Here is a 12514-nt window from a genome sequence, read left to right on the forward strand (position 1 = left end):
GCCTCATTGTGAGTCTTTATGGCAAGGCCCCTGAAACCCTCGACCTCTCCTTTTCATCGCTCTTTTGCCAGAGTTTCACTCACTCAAACACTTGCAAGAAAACAGAGCGCTCTATTCTGCTAGGAGCCCCTATTCTCATTGACCTTCTATTGCTCACTTTTTCTTTTGGACACTTCAAACCATCTTTGAGAAGAGAGGAGTGGAAGAGGAGTCCATCAGTCGCTAGGGGCTGGTCCGGGTTTGACCCCGCACCCCCCACTTCAAAGATGGTTTGCATTCATTAATTGTTCTTTGAATTAATATTTGAGGATCACAATGCTGGTGCCAGCGTATAAAGCTGACCTAATGAAGCATACAGGCAGCATTCACTTGGAGATAAGCTCGGTGCGACCTCGCGCATGCGTGTTTTCTTCCTTGGCATGCCACTTTGAAATCGAATGGAATGACATCATGTGGAAATGATGCACAGTCTAGGCCGTTTCTGAGAACGGTGCCGAATGAGACTACAACGGTGCTACACGATGTCTTTCGCCAAAATCATTTAATCTTTATTACCACCTAAAAACCTTGATTGATGTTCGGAAAACTTGTGGGATCCGTAACCTCGATAAACTTGAACTGTGTTTATCGAGAGACAGAAAGAGAAGGGCGAAGATTGTTAAGTTTCGAGGAACAGCTGAATAAAAGGCAGATGATGGCTCCTCTCCATTCCCTCAGGGCCCTGAAATCATGACTGAGGAACATTCCAGCAACAGAGAAGAGATCAGAGAGACAGAACTCTAAAAAATGTATAAAACTAGACCCCCAAGAGCCAGATATGGGTATAGTTGCCCAAATGTGGTCTAACTTTGGATGAATACATCTGGCTTTACTGTTCAGAGTACATTCGTGGTTGCGGAAAAAATCAATCGTCCCAAAAATATGTTTATTATTGTGTGACACAGCCGTCTGTATTTGTGGTGCATCTTTTGCTTTCTCTCCTCACTCTCCCCCATTTTCTATTGAGTAAGTATCCAGTCAGCAAAGCAGGCAAAAGCCCTATTTTATTTACACAAACAAAGTCCTCCTTGCTCTCTCGGACAAAGGCAGCTGAATCTTTCATGTGTTGTCATTGCTTGATTCTCTCTGTCCTCCTGGCTATTGGCCTGCTGGGAGACAATGAGCCCAGGAGAAAAGCAGCAGATTGTTGGAATGCAGCTCAATGAAACTAATTATTACATGTTGACTGCGTTCACCATGGCACGTCTGAAAGCACTAAGCTCATTCAATTGGCCTCCACGGGACTCCCTTTCAAAAAAACTTGATCCCTTTGACTGTTTGTATTTCTGAGTTTTCTTTTTCGCCTGCCGTGAATGAGAATCTGTGAGAGAGGGGCCGTGGCTCTTTGATGACTTTAGTTACTTTTAATTAGCTAAATGAGGCTCGAGGATAGTCAGTTTTCCCAAAGTTAATGGTACAGGAAAAAGGAGGGGATGCGCTCAGGCAAACACGGCATTGTGAGATAAGTTTTATCGATTCACATAGAACCATTCCAGGCACTAGAACGATCCCTTACCTTTTTTAAAACTTTCTTTGGAACATTTCAGCTTTTGTTTCATTAGTTGAAGTACAGATATAGAAGTATAGATATAGATATGTGTTGTTTTCTTTATAAATGTTATTTTTTTCAACCTAAACAGGAGAGAAGCCTGGACTGATATGGGGAAAAAAAATGGTTTTAAGTAAAAAAAAATTAACATGAATGAAGCAACCTACATATATTAATTTATAACAATTTACTATTATGCTAATTTATACTATTTTTATGGATTAAATCAGGTATAAAAAGCTCTTTGAGGTAACAATTGCAGTTTTTATACAGGGTAAAAAACAAATGATGATTTCATATAAATTATCAATTTTTACTGGAGTTCAAAAAAGTCTAAATAATCGATTTAAAAGTCACAAATATTACACACACACACACACACACACACAAAATGTTTGTTTTGAGCTTTCTCAACAGAAAGGTTTTAAGAAACATCTTTTGAGGTGTTTGCTCAATCCAGTATTAGTAACCAGTGGTCCTCTACACTGCCTTTTCCCAGACAAATAAATCTGAAGGGGCCTTTGCTTTGATCTCAAGCCTTTAAGGGGCCCAACAATAGGTTTTGAAGGAGCAGGGGCCCAGAGCCAACACACCCCTCTTACCCGACAACTATAGACTCAGCAAACACATACTTAATCAATATTTGGCTAGAGAACACCCTCTTGATTCTGAAAACACCCTTTTGAGATTTTAACTGAGCACCGAATAGGAAAAAACAACAACTCCCACAAGCAGGGAGGAGAGAGCGAAATACAGACAGCGCAGAATCAGCCCACTGCAAACAAACGGACGAGAGCGAATGGAAAGAGGAGAAGTTTACAGTGTGTCAATGGAGATCAGGACTCATTGAGTTTTATGATGTAGACACATCTACATGTGAATAAAAGCCAGAGGTGATTGATCCTTCTAGGAAAACAAAAACATTAACCAGGCTTTGAAAAGGCTGTTTTCCTTTCTCCTTTCCCCTCGCGCTTCCTTTCTTTCATTCACTGTTTTGTTCTTTCTATCTTTTTTCAATGCAGATATAGACATCTAAGTAACTCTGTTGCAAGTCCAGGTTTAAATATATACAGATACAACATAAAAACCATCTAATGTTTTTTCCCTAAAATTGAATGGAATATATTTGTGCAACAATGTTAAAAAAATAACTCATCAATACATTTTAATAAGATGTTTGCTAAAATGTTATGCTGAGGTTCATATAACTGGAAAAAGTAAGCAGAACAAATATTTATAAGTTACAAAAAGCAAATTAGATAATAATAATTATGTCAATGTCTGAGCTGAAACCAATCTAGCTACTCTACAATATGGAGCTGAACTTATGACTTCAAAATGACATTTTTTTACGCAGCAAGCATTTTTACTGTGCATTTGAAATGTTGTGCGTTTCAAAAGTTCATATCAGTCAGCCATCTCCAAACAACAACATATCGACAGTCGTTTGTTAAACTAATTACCAACTGATCTGTATTCGTGATGGCGGTGCTGGAAAGAGAGAAGGAAAAGGGCAGTGAGGAATGAATGCGCGCCCCGGGCGGAGAGGAAGGGGGCGGGTTTTTGTCCTGAGATGAAAGTGGGGACGAATAAAGGGCTCGATTTAATCTACTAGAAAAGGTTTTCATTGCAATGACTGAGTATAATGTGCGTCAATTGTAGCGCGGCCCATGACGCGGGGTGATCCGGCTAGCGCGCTCACAGCTCAGAGTTTCTCTCTCCAATTGACATCTAGAACAAACTCCTCTGCGCAAGAATTTCAGAACGGTGGGGGTTAGAAAAACGCGCTGCCTGTATCAATTTCCAAGTTAATACATATAATTTCTTCTTCAGCTGGGGGAATGGGGAAGGCTATTGCCTCGAGGCTATCCGCTGTGCGGATGGTAAAAATTGTCGTGATATTTTGACACGTTGTTTTGACATTTGAGTGTCACTAATTAAATTTCGCCGAAAAATGCAGTTCGCCTACTTTATTCTCTAATTAAGCCTATCTGACGTATTAATTATTCAGCTATTTTCGCGGCATAATCGTCTCTCGCAACACTAATATGAGCAATGTTAGCCGTGCTAACAAAAGCTAAATTTTAAGCGCAAAAAAAAAAAATGTAACCAGGTGATCTGAGAGTAACTACTTTTGTTGCGTCGATATTTAGCAATATTTGAGCCAGAGCGCAAACTGTTGCTATAGTTACCTCCACAGGTGAAAGCGACTTTCGTGAGCGAGCGTCACGGTTATCTTGCTTTTACGGCGTCAAGCTTTTTGTTTCGGCTTCTTTCGGGAGGTTCGCGATTTAAAAAATGGTAACGAAAATGTAGGCTATTATACTTTTTATATTTGCGAAAATCTAAAAAGTAGGCCTATTAGCTAGGCTATGCGTTTTAATTGAAATCATTCAAAAAGTGAATTCCATAAATCCACATATTTAAAGGAGAAACTTTATTTTTAATGGTCTCGATCTGAAAATTCATATACACTCTAATCAACAGGTGTTGATTTTTTTTTTTTTTTTTTTTTTTTTTTTTTTTTTTTTTTTTTTTTTTTTTTTTGCTTAAAACGTAACCATTAGACCTAAAGCATCTTAAAATTAAATAATACCTCCACATGCTGTTGCTGTTGCTGTTGCTGTTTTTGGGGGTGAAAGGGAGAATTCCAAGACATGATCTAGCTAAAAATGGACACATTATTCAGGCCTCGAAGTCTATAAAACAGTTCTGAGCAGGGACTACGGTCATTCGTGAATAATTCATCTCTCATTGCCCGTCCATAATGTCCTCTCTGCGCCTTTTGTTGGACCGTTTTTTCTTCCTTTCTTTCCAAATTTTGAAAAGCTTGGAGTCTTTTGTCAGGACCAAGCTACTGCTAGGCCGAGCTTTGTCCTGGGGAAACTGAAGCGTGAGTCTCATGGACTCTTTCGCTTTTGTTTCCCAAGTTCATCCTCAAGTGTCCGATTGTGCACCGCAGGAGCGTCTTTTAGTGAACGCTATTCTTGGACAAATGTTTGATTTACTGATTCGCCCAGTTTCACTCCAGGAACGGCTCGTTTTAGGAGGTTAATCTCTGATGCTCCTCAATTCAGTTTCAATGAGTTTAAGGAAATACACAAAAAACGCTAAAAATATACTGAAAACATGGGCCATTTTCCCATCAATCTGTTTAGCATTTGGTGGCAAAAGACTCAAACTGAAACATTAAAAGTGATATTCACACGGAAAAATAAATGTGCTCGTGACATTCACGCATTCACGCAATTCACGCAAAAACTTACAGGCCTACTCTACTTTTTCCAAAAAATTAAAAAATATTATTTTAACAGAACACATTAGCATTAATAATAATAGCAGTAATGTTATTACTATTATTATTATTAAAGAAGTAGAAGAAGAACACATTTTATTACCTATACATATAGGCTATAGGCCTAATTTTTTCTATCCTTTTATAAAATCTACCTGCTCATCTCAGTTCCGCATGAAAAGGAGAAAAAAATAACATAAAACTCGTCAAAACTTACATCTGTCGCCGAGAATCCCGTCAATGCTGTGTTTGGCTCTTCTTTCGTTTTCCTCGATCTCCCTTTTTTCCACTTCATCATCATCATCCTCATCCTCATCCTCATCTCCGTTTCCACCAAATTTACAGCGCAGCATGCGGCTGATGGAACTCACTGCGGAGAGACAAAAACTTAATCAAATGATATTATAGAATTCCACTTGTTGAATGTTTAAACGCTTGCAAATGTTTAGGTATAAAATTTCAATCCGTAACCACGAGGCATTTAAAACGATCTTACAGGCTATGAAATATAAAGGCTATTTTTAAAAACATAGGGTTGTTTTGTTTTTTCTCCAAGCAACAGGTGCTAGAAGCAATATCTGAAAAACATAAACTAAACTGCACAGATTGACAGATAAATTTCAGTACCTGAGGGCACGTTGTTTCGATCGCAGATTCCATCTTTCAGAAGTTTATCCCGAATCTCCCAGCTGAACATCCCTGGATTCTCTCTCTTGTATTCTTCGATTTTCTTGTCCACATCGGGAGTTGTGCTCTGCTTTCATTACAATAGTTACATAATAATTTAATTGTTATATCTTAATAACATTTTATGAGAACTTACAAAATATCCACAAACGATTATAACAAGAATGTATAGATACAATCGTCAGTTTCCATGTAGTCATGATTATGTCACTGTTCACGAGATGTTCTGTAGGCCTACAATTAATTGACACTGGGTTACTATAGAATATGGTGTTAAATTAATTGTTTTAAGTCATACGATATTAAACAAGGCAATAAAATCGGTCTTATAATATCTTAAAAATAAGGATATAACAGACTGATGCCATAGAAGTACTTTTTATTCTTTAATTCTTTAAGAAACACATATTCATTGGTGCTTTAGAGACAAATGAACTGATCCGAAGAACCTGTAAGAACAATAGATTCTATACAATGAAAATTGTTTATTGTGGAAATGATTTGCTGAGCGTAAGGTGCAACATCATTGTCTGTATTGTGTACACTCTTAAAAAAAATGTTAGACGTTAAGTCAAACACCACTCTTTATTTGCAAAACTCCATATTTAAATGTGGAACTGGGATGAGCTTTAAAAAATAAATTCAATAATACAATTCAGCCCTAGCAGGACATGAAATGGCCTCGGTGATGTCCTACCTTGGGTTTGCTGCCACCAATAGCACCGGGCCGAATGGATCCCGTCTCCTGGTACCTGCATAAAATTTTGGACACGCATCCGTGCGACACGCGCAGCTGTCGGGAGATGACGCACGGTCGTATCCCGTGATGGGCCATCTCTACTATCTTGTGGCGGATGTGATTGGGCAGAGGGCGTCCGTTTATGAAGACTCCACCGAGCTGGTTCACGCGGCCCTGACCTAACGGCGTTGAGACTGCAGTAAGAAGGGGGAAAAGGTTGTGTCAGTGACTAATAATTTACATAACTATTTACTTATGCTAAAGTGAAAATATATTTAGTAAAGAAAGAAATATAACCGCACACTCACTTTTAAGTTTATGCTTTCATAAACTTAAGTGCGCCGTTATATCTTTCTTTACAAAGTCTTTTTTCCTAACTTGCATCACTAAAAGTTTGCTTTAATGCTTCGTTAAAAGTGAAAACAATCAAAAGCATGACAGATATGTTCTCTTCTTATAATGCAAAAATAACAACAACAATAAAACTAATACTACTACTAATAACTATTTATAAATACTACTACTAATACTAAAATGTCAATTAATAGTAATAATTTGCAAAGATGTTACTTGTTGACAGAACACTTTTTATATTTTACATTTGTATTATATATATATATATATAAAAAGTATATAAAAGTTGACAAGTTTGTAAAAATTTACATATAAACATTTCATAAGGCAAAGGCCTATTTTTTGTACAAAATGTAAGCTTTGCATTAAATAAGCTTCAGTACATTAGATTACACTACAAATTTCATTGTTCAAAAAATACGTTCATCATTATGTTTTTTTTTAGTTTTGTTTTGTTTCAGCTTGAAATAGTAAAGTCATTCCAAGTGGTTGGACGCTAATTTCACATCACATCATCACATTCAAATCACAAAATAATTAAACCTAAGTTTTTTTTTTTTTTTTTTTGCAATCTAATTTAAATAGCCTATTTTAACACTGACGTGCGTCAGATCAAATCTGTCTTATAAAGAATCAACTTTGTGAATACTTCCATGTTCAGACTGTTCTGTCGTAACCACAGAAACTAACACCTTACCCTCCAAGGAAAAGCCTCCTCTCGGATAGTTTTGGGGTGGCATGGGGCGCATCATCCTGGAAATGCCCCCCGCTAATGCGGTCATATCTCCTCTGCAAGAAAGAAAACGGTGCACGGAGCACTTGATAGAAAAACTGACGTTATCCAAAGGAGAAGCACAGATCGTCAAGTGTCAGTGGGTTGCTGAAGTATCAAGGCTTCAGCCGAAAACGAAAAGTTAACTTCAAAACGTCGCTGCCGATCCTCGGAAGTGAATCACGGATATCCAGGTCTTCATTCGTGGTTTATCTCAGCGCAGTTTGGAAGATAAAACTCTCCGAGCTTCGTTCAGCTGTTGTTGACACACTTGTTGTTGAGAATTGGAACGGTGATCAGTGGCGAAACATTTTATCAGTTGTTGAGTTGTTGGCTCCTTCTACCCATCGACGACTGTGATTGGTCAAGGAGGGAGGGTCCAAAGACTTGGGAAAGCCTTCTGATTGGTCCAAATCCTTAAACTTTCTTGTGCTGTGACCTCGGGAGTTCAAGGGGATTTGTCACCGATAACACCCTCAGACATAAACGGTGATGCTGAGAACAATCTGGAAGGTAATAGTGATGTTTTCTTCATGTGATTGAAAACATGTCAGTTTTCTTCAATGCAGTGGTTTGGAGACGTGTTTCCGAAAGCCCTCCAAAAGGAGACAAATTTAATGTCTTGATTATCAAATGCACCGTATTAAACAAATAAATGGTTAATAGAGGCTCTAAGACCTGAGATGGAAGTGTCAGAGTTGGGAAACACTGCCGAGTTTCTCCATTTTGCTTTCTTCTGCCCCATAAGCATATTTTATCTATTGGTATTGGACAAGAATCCTCTGCAAAACCCAAACTTTTAAGTAAAAACCCCAAAGCTGCACAGCACAGAGGTATTTATTGTATGCATGTGGACAGTAGAGTCTCTGCAGAATGAAAGGAGCAGCTTGCGGGGGTCTCAGCAGGGTATGACGCCGAGAGTGCAGTAAAAGCTGTCTGTGGAGACGAATACAATTGTGAAGAAGCGTTATTTATAACGCAGAGACATTCAATATAGTCATCCATCCCACTCATTCTCTTGCATTACTCCGCATTTCTCTCACACACTCACTCTCTCCATCTCACATTCAGATGCTCCTCCTCTGTTCCCCGCAGTCACTGAAGTTCCTTTTCTTTGCAGGAGCTCATTGAGAAACTCACGTCAGTTAAACGGCCCCCGTTCATTCAGAGTGAACCCTGATCAATCAATCAGAAAAAAACGATCACACTTTCAACTGTTCAAACAGGAGAACCCTCTCTGAACATATAAAATGAGTTCAAATTCATTTTAAAATCCTTTAAATCTGTTGCTAAAACAGACTGAAACAGTCTAGAATCTGACACGATAATGCCCTCGTCCGCTTTTGACCGATTTCCATCAGGCTAATGTGTCAAATACGCTGGCTGTCATTTTAGAGCTATCAATTCAGAGACGTCGACAGTTCAATCGGGGGTAAAGTGGCCCTCTGGTCCTCTGGGATGTGCATGGGCATTATCGCATTGCTGTGCTCAGATGTGCATGTTTTGCGGCGGCGAAGGATAAGCGCATGTTATTGCCGTCCGCGGTCCCAGGTGCTCCATAAACGGATTAGCGCAGCGGCGTGGAGAGCGGAGCCCGCGCGCCACAGGCCAGGCTGCCCTCAGAACAAGAGCAGCGCCACAGCCGCCCATCCTGACTTTAATTGACATCTGACCGCTTCTGCCGGATTGGCCTGAGGGACAAAACATCAAAAGTGATATTATTGCAATTATTGGAAATTTCCCACGTGAGATTCATGACAGATCTATCTATCTATCTATCTAGAAAACCCCATAAAATCCAGAAAACATTTATAATAACAATTCTTATACTCCATTTTCAAATAAATAAATAAATAAATAAATATATATTTTTTTATATATATATATATATATATATATATATATATATATATATATATATATATATATATATATATATATATATATATATATGGATTATATTTTTTTGCAAACGTTACAACAACATGATTTAGCGTTGATTTAGACGATTTTTTTTAGCAGTGTGCATTCATTTGTACAATAAAGAATAAGTTGAAAAACACCACAAAAATGATTCGCATCGTTGTTTTTTTAATTTTCTAAAACAAATTGAGCCTAGGCAGCAACAACAACAACAACAACAATTATACATCAAAGAACACTTCACTTTTCCCCAATAGCCTATGGGGAAAATTATGTTTATTCAAGCAAAATTTAATATTTCACAAATTTTACAATTAAGTTTAAAGGTGAACTCATATAAAAGGCGAAAACGTTACAGCAGTTATATAATATGTTATATTAAATACATGCACAAATATAAAAGTGAAAATGTAAAGGTGCTACCTAAGAAAGAATTTAAAGAACTCAAATAATTTCTAAGTGACTGGACCCCATAAAACTATTTCGTTGACGTAGCCTAAAGTAGCCTGGTCGACCAAGTGTTATAAATCATAATCATGATTTGAATAAAAACTAACTCATTTAAAATTTACCGTACACTCTTAAATATAAAGGTGCTTCACGATGCCATAGAATAAACTTTTTGTCTAAATGGTTGCATAAAGAATCTTTAACAACATCTGAAAAAAACCTTTCTGTTTCACAAAAGGTTGTTTGTGGCGAAAGAAGGTTCATCAGATTACAAAAAGGTAAGAAAGATATGGTTCTTAAAAGAACCTTTGACTGAATGGTTCTTTGTGGAACCATAAATGGTTCTTCTATGACTTTGCTTGAAGAACCTTTTGAAGCACCTTTATTTTTAAGAGTGTAAAGCACGTTGTCGGATTCCTGACAAAACTGTTTTGCCTGTTTGTATTAATAATACAACCTGCTTTGCGTATGAGAATAAGATGATCTCAGCGTGTACTGAAAAAGAAGTATTTGTATGGCTGTTTTAAGAGAGAGAGAGAGGGGTGATGGATCTTATAGCATTGGCACAAAAAACTTTAATTAATTCTTTGCATTGCATATCTCAGAAACCCCTGCTATATGAACAAATGTTTCGGGCGAACATGAGCTCTTTTCCCTCGCTTACAGTGCAATAAACACTATAATAATGTTTTCAGATTGAAGAATGTCTATTACTCACAACAGGCTCGTGGTAACTCGATATGGTCATAAAGTGAGTGGGGATATATGCGGAATGAGGAGAGACTCAGTTTGATTAACTTTAAAGGGATACTGGATATCCGTGTCAAATCAATTTCGGAGTGAAAAATCCAAGTCAGAAATTTTCTACATCGGTGGAAGAAAAGACATCATAAATAAAGAGGCAAACGCCACACTGGAGAAATGTAAGCGTCCCTGGTTTAGTTTAGACTCTAAAACCAAATAACCCCGGGATGTGTTTCAGAACTCTGGAAAAAATGCCATTATGATTAAACTCAAGAACAATGTTTTAGCTCTTGAGGAGAGACTGAAACAGAAGCGAAGTGACTGAAGATATGGTTTGATGTTCACTCTCAGTAGTAGGTCATTTTTACTCATAATTTGCAGTTTTATAATTTATAAACCCCTTTCTCGTTTTCAAAATTCACATGTAACGGGCGTCGAGGTCACACTCAAATATATTTGTAATATTTATATATTTGCAGTTTACACTGATGCATTATATAAAAAAATAGCCTACTAAAACTAAAGTTTAATCAAACAAAAGTGGTACAAATTAAAAGTTCGTTGCACTCTTTTCATTGCCACTTTTGATTTTTTTTTTTTTTTTTTTTTTTTTGAAAAACATCATAATTATATTAAACGGATAAAAGATAAGAGGTGTACAGTCACGGATATGCCTACATAAAATCTACAGCTACAGTTACAGCAGGCGGGTGAACATGACACACAGTGTGACACTAATCTAAAACTTTCTTAAATTCTTATTTAATTATTATTGAGAGATATGGAAAAATTTGATTTTTTTTTATTTAAATGCAACGCAAAGTTAAAAGTGATCAAAACAGTTAAAAACAGTGCAACTAATAGTTTTTTTCTATAGTTTACATTTCAATATAAAATATAATATTAGTTGAATGTCAACTACATCTGTCAGGGTTCCGAACAAATCTTGTGTGTGTGTGTGTGTGTGTGTGTGTGTGTGTGTGTGTGTGTGTGTGTGTGTGTGTGTGTGTGTGTGTGTGTGTGTGTGTGTGTGTGTGTGTGTGTGTGTGTGAAATAATAAACAGCTTATGGAAACAGCTCGAACTATGTATTTAACTCATGTAAAACCTCCCACCTTACTGTCTAATGCTTAAGTAAATATTTACAGCTCGAGCTGCTGTGGGAAACACATCGTTCTTACAGTAAAGTGACAAACTACTCAATAATACTTCTCTTCACAATGGAGTCTTGCTGTTGTGATGACTTTATTTACTTCCCCGGCTCATTAGAATAACTATAAAGGGATGGCTGTTAGCAGTTTCCTTCTCATGTTAAACGCGTTTAGAGTTCAGCTCACAGCAACACTTACAAGAATTGCCAACCATTTTGAGATGAGATACCGGTTTGTTTGTTTGTTTGTTTGTTTGTTTGTTTGTTTGTTTGTTTGTTTGTATGATTGATTATTTATTTATTCATGCATTTATTTATTATTGTTGTTTTAGAGAGGTAAAATGATCACTAAAGCATTTGTCACTTAACTATATGATTAAACTGTTTTCAAAGAAAAACAGAAAGTCATTAATTAAAATAATAATAATAATAATAATAATAATAATAATAATAATAGTGTTATTGTTTCATTAAAATGTATTATTATTATTTCAAATAAAAATAAAAAATAAAAACATTTTCATTACAAGGTTTTTGTTGTTGTTGTTTTACTCTTTGTAGGCCTATCAATTTCTGACAGATGAAAATGCCAGCTATCTCACCTTTAACCCTTATCAGTATTTGCTAATGAGTTTAACAGTCTCAACTAATGTCACACTGAGCCACTGTAAACCGTGAAGTGTTTGATGGTGCTAATTAAATGGTGGTAATGAATGTAGGTAACTCAAGGCAATACGGTAGCTCTGGTATTCAAAGGAAATTAAGAGTTTTGCATGACACAGGGTAAATAAAGTGACCCAGTAAGAGGCAGAG

At 36.9% G+C, this 12514-nt stretch overlaps 1 protein-coding gene across 4 annotated transcripts in view; it reads right to left on the reverse strand.

The window, feature by feature from the left end:
• The window catches only part of LOC109100747 (paired box protein Pax-3-like), a 30200-nt gene extending 22370 nt beyond the window's left edge, over nt 1–7830 (reverse strand). The window contains exons 1-4 of one of the 4 annotated variants that reach the window (XM_019114183.2): nt 7361–7830; nt 6268–6503; nt 5511–5637; nt 5101–5253 (exon numbers count right to left, since the gene is read on the reverse strand). In XM_019114183.2, coding sequence (XP_018969728.1) covers nt 5101–5253; nt 5511–5637; nt 6268–6503; nt 7361–7445 — 601 coding nt within the window. In that variant the 5' untranslated portion in view covers nt 7446–7830. Of the gene's footprint in view, nt 1–5100; nt 5254–5510; nt 5641–6267; nt 6504–7360 lie in introns of all 4 variants that reach the window. The other 3 variants (XM_019114182.2, XM_019114181.2, XM_019114180.2) reach the window with 3 other exon arrangements.
• Between the last annotated feature and the right edge of the window lie 4684 nt (nt 7831–12514).

The sequence above is a fragment of the Cyprinus carpio genome, chromosome A2 (genome assembly GCF_018340385.1).
Source record: "Cyprinus carpio isolate SPL01 chromosome A2, ASM1834038v1, whole genome shotgun sequence".
Classification (NCBI taxonomy): Eukaryota; Metazoa; Chordata; class Actinopteri; order Cypriniformes; family Cyprinidae; genus Cyprinus; species Cyprinus carpio.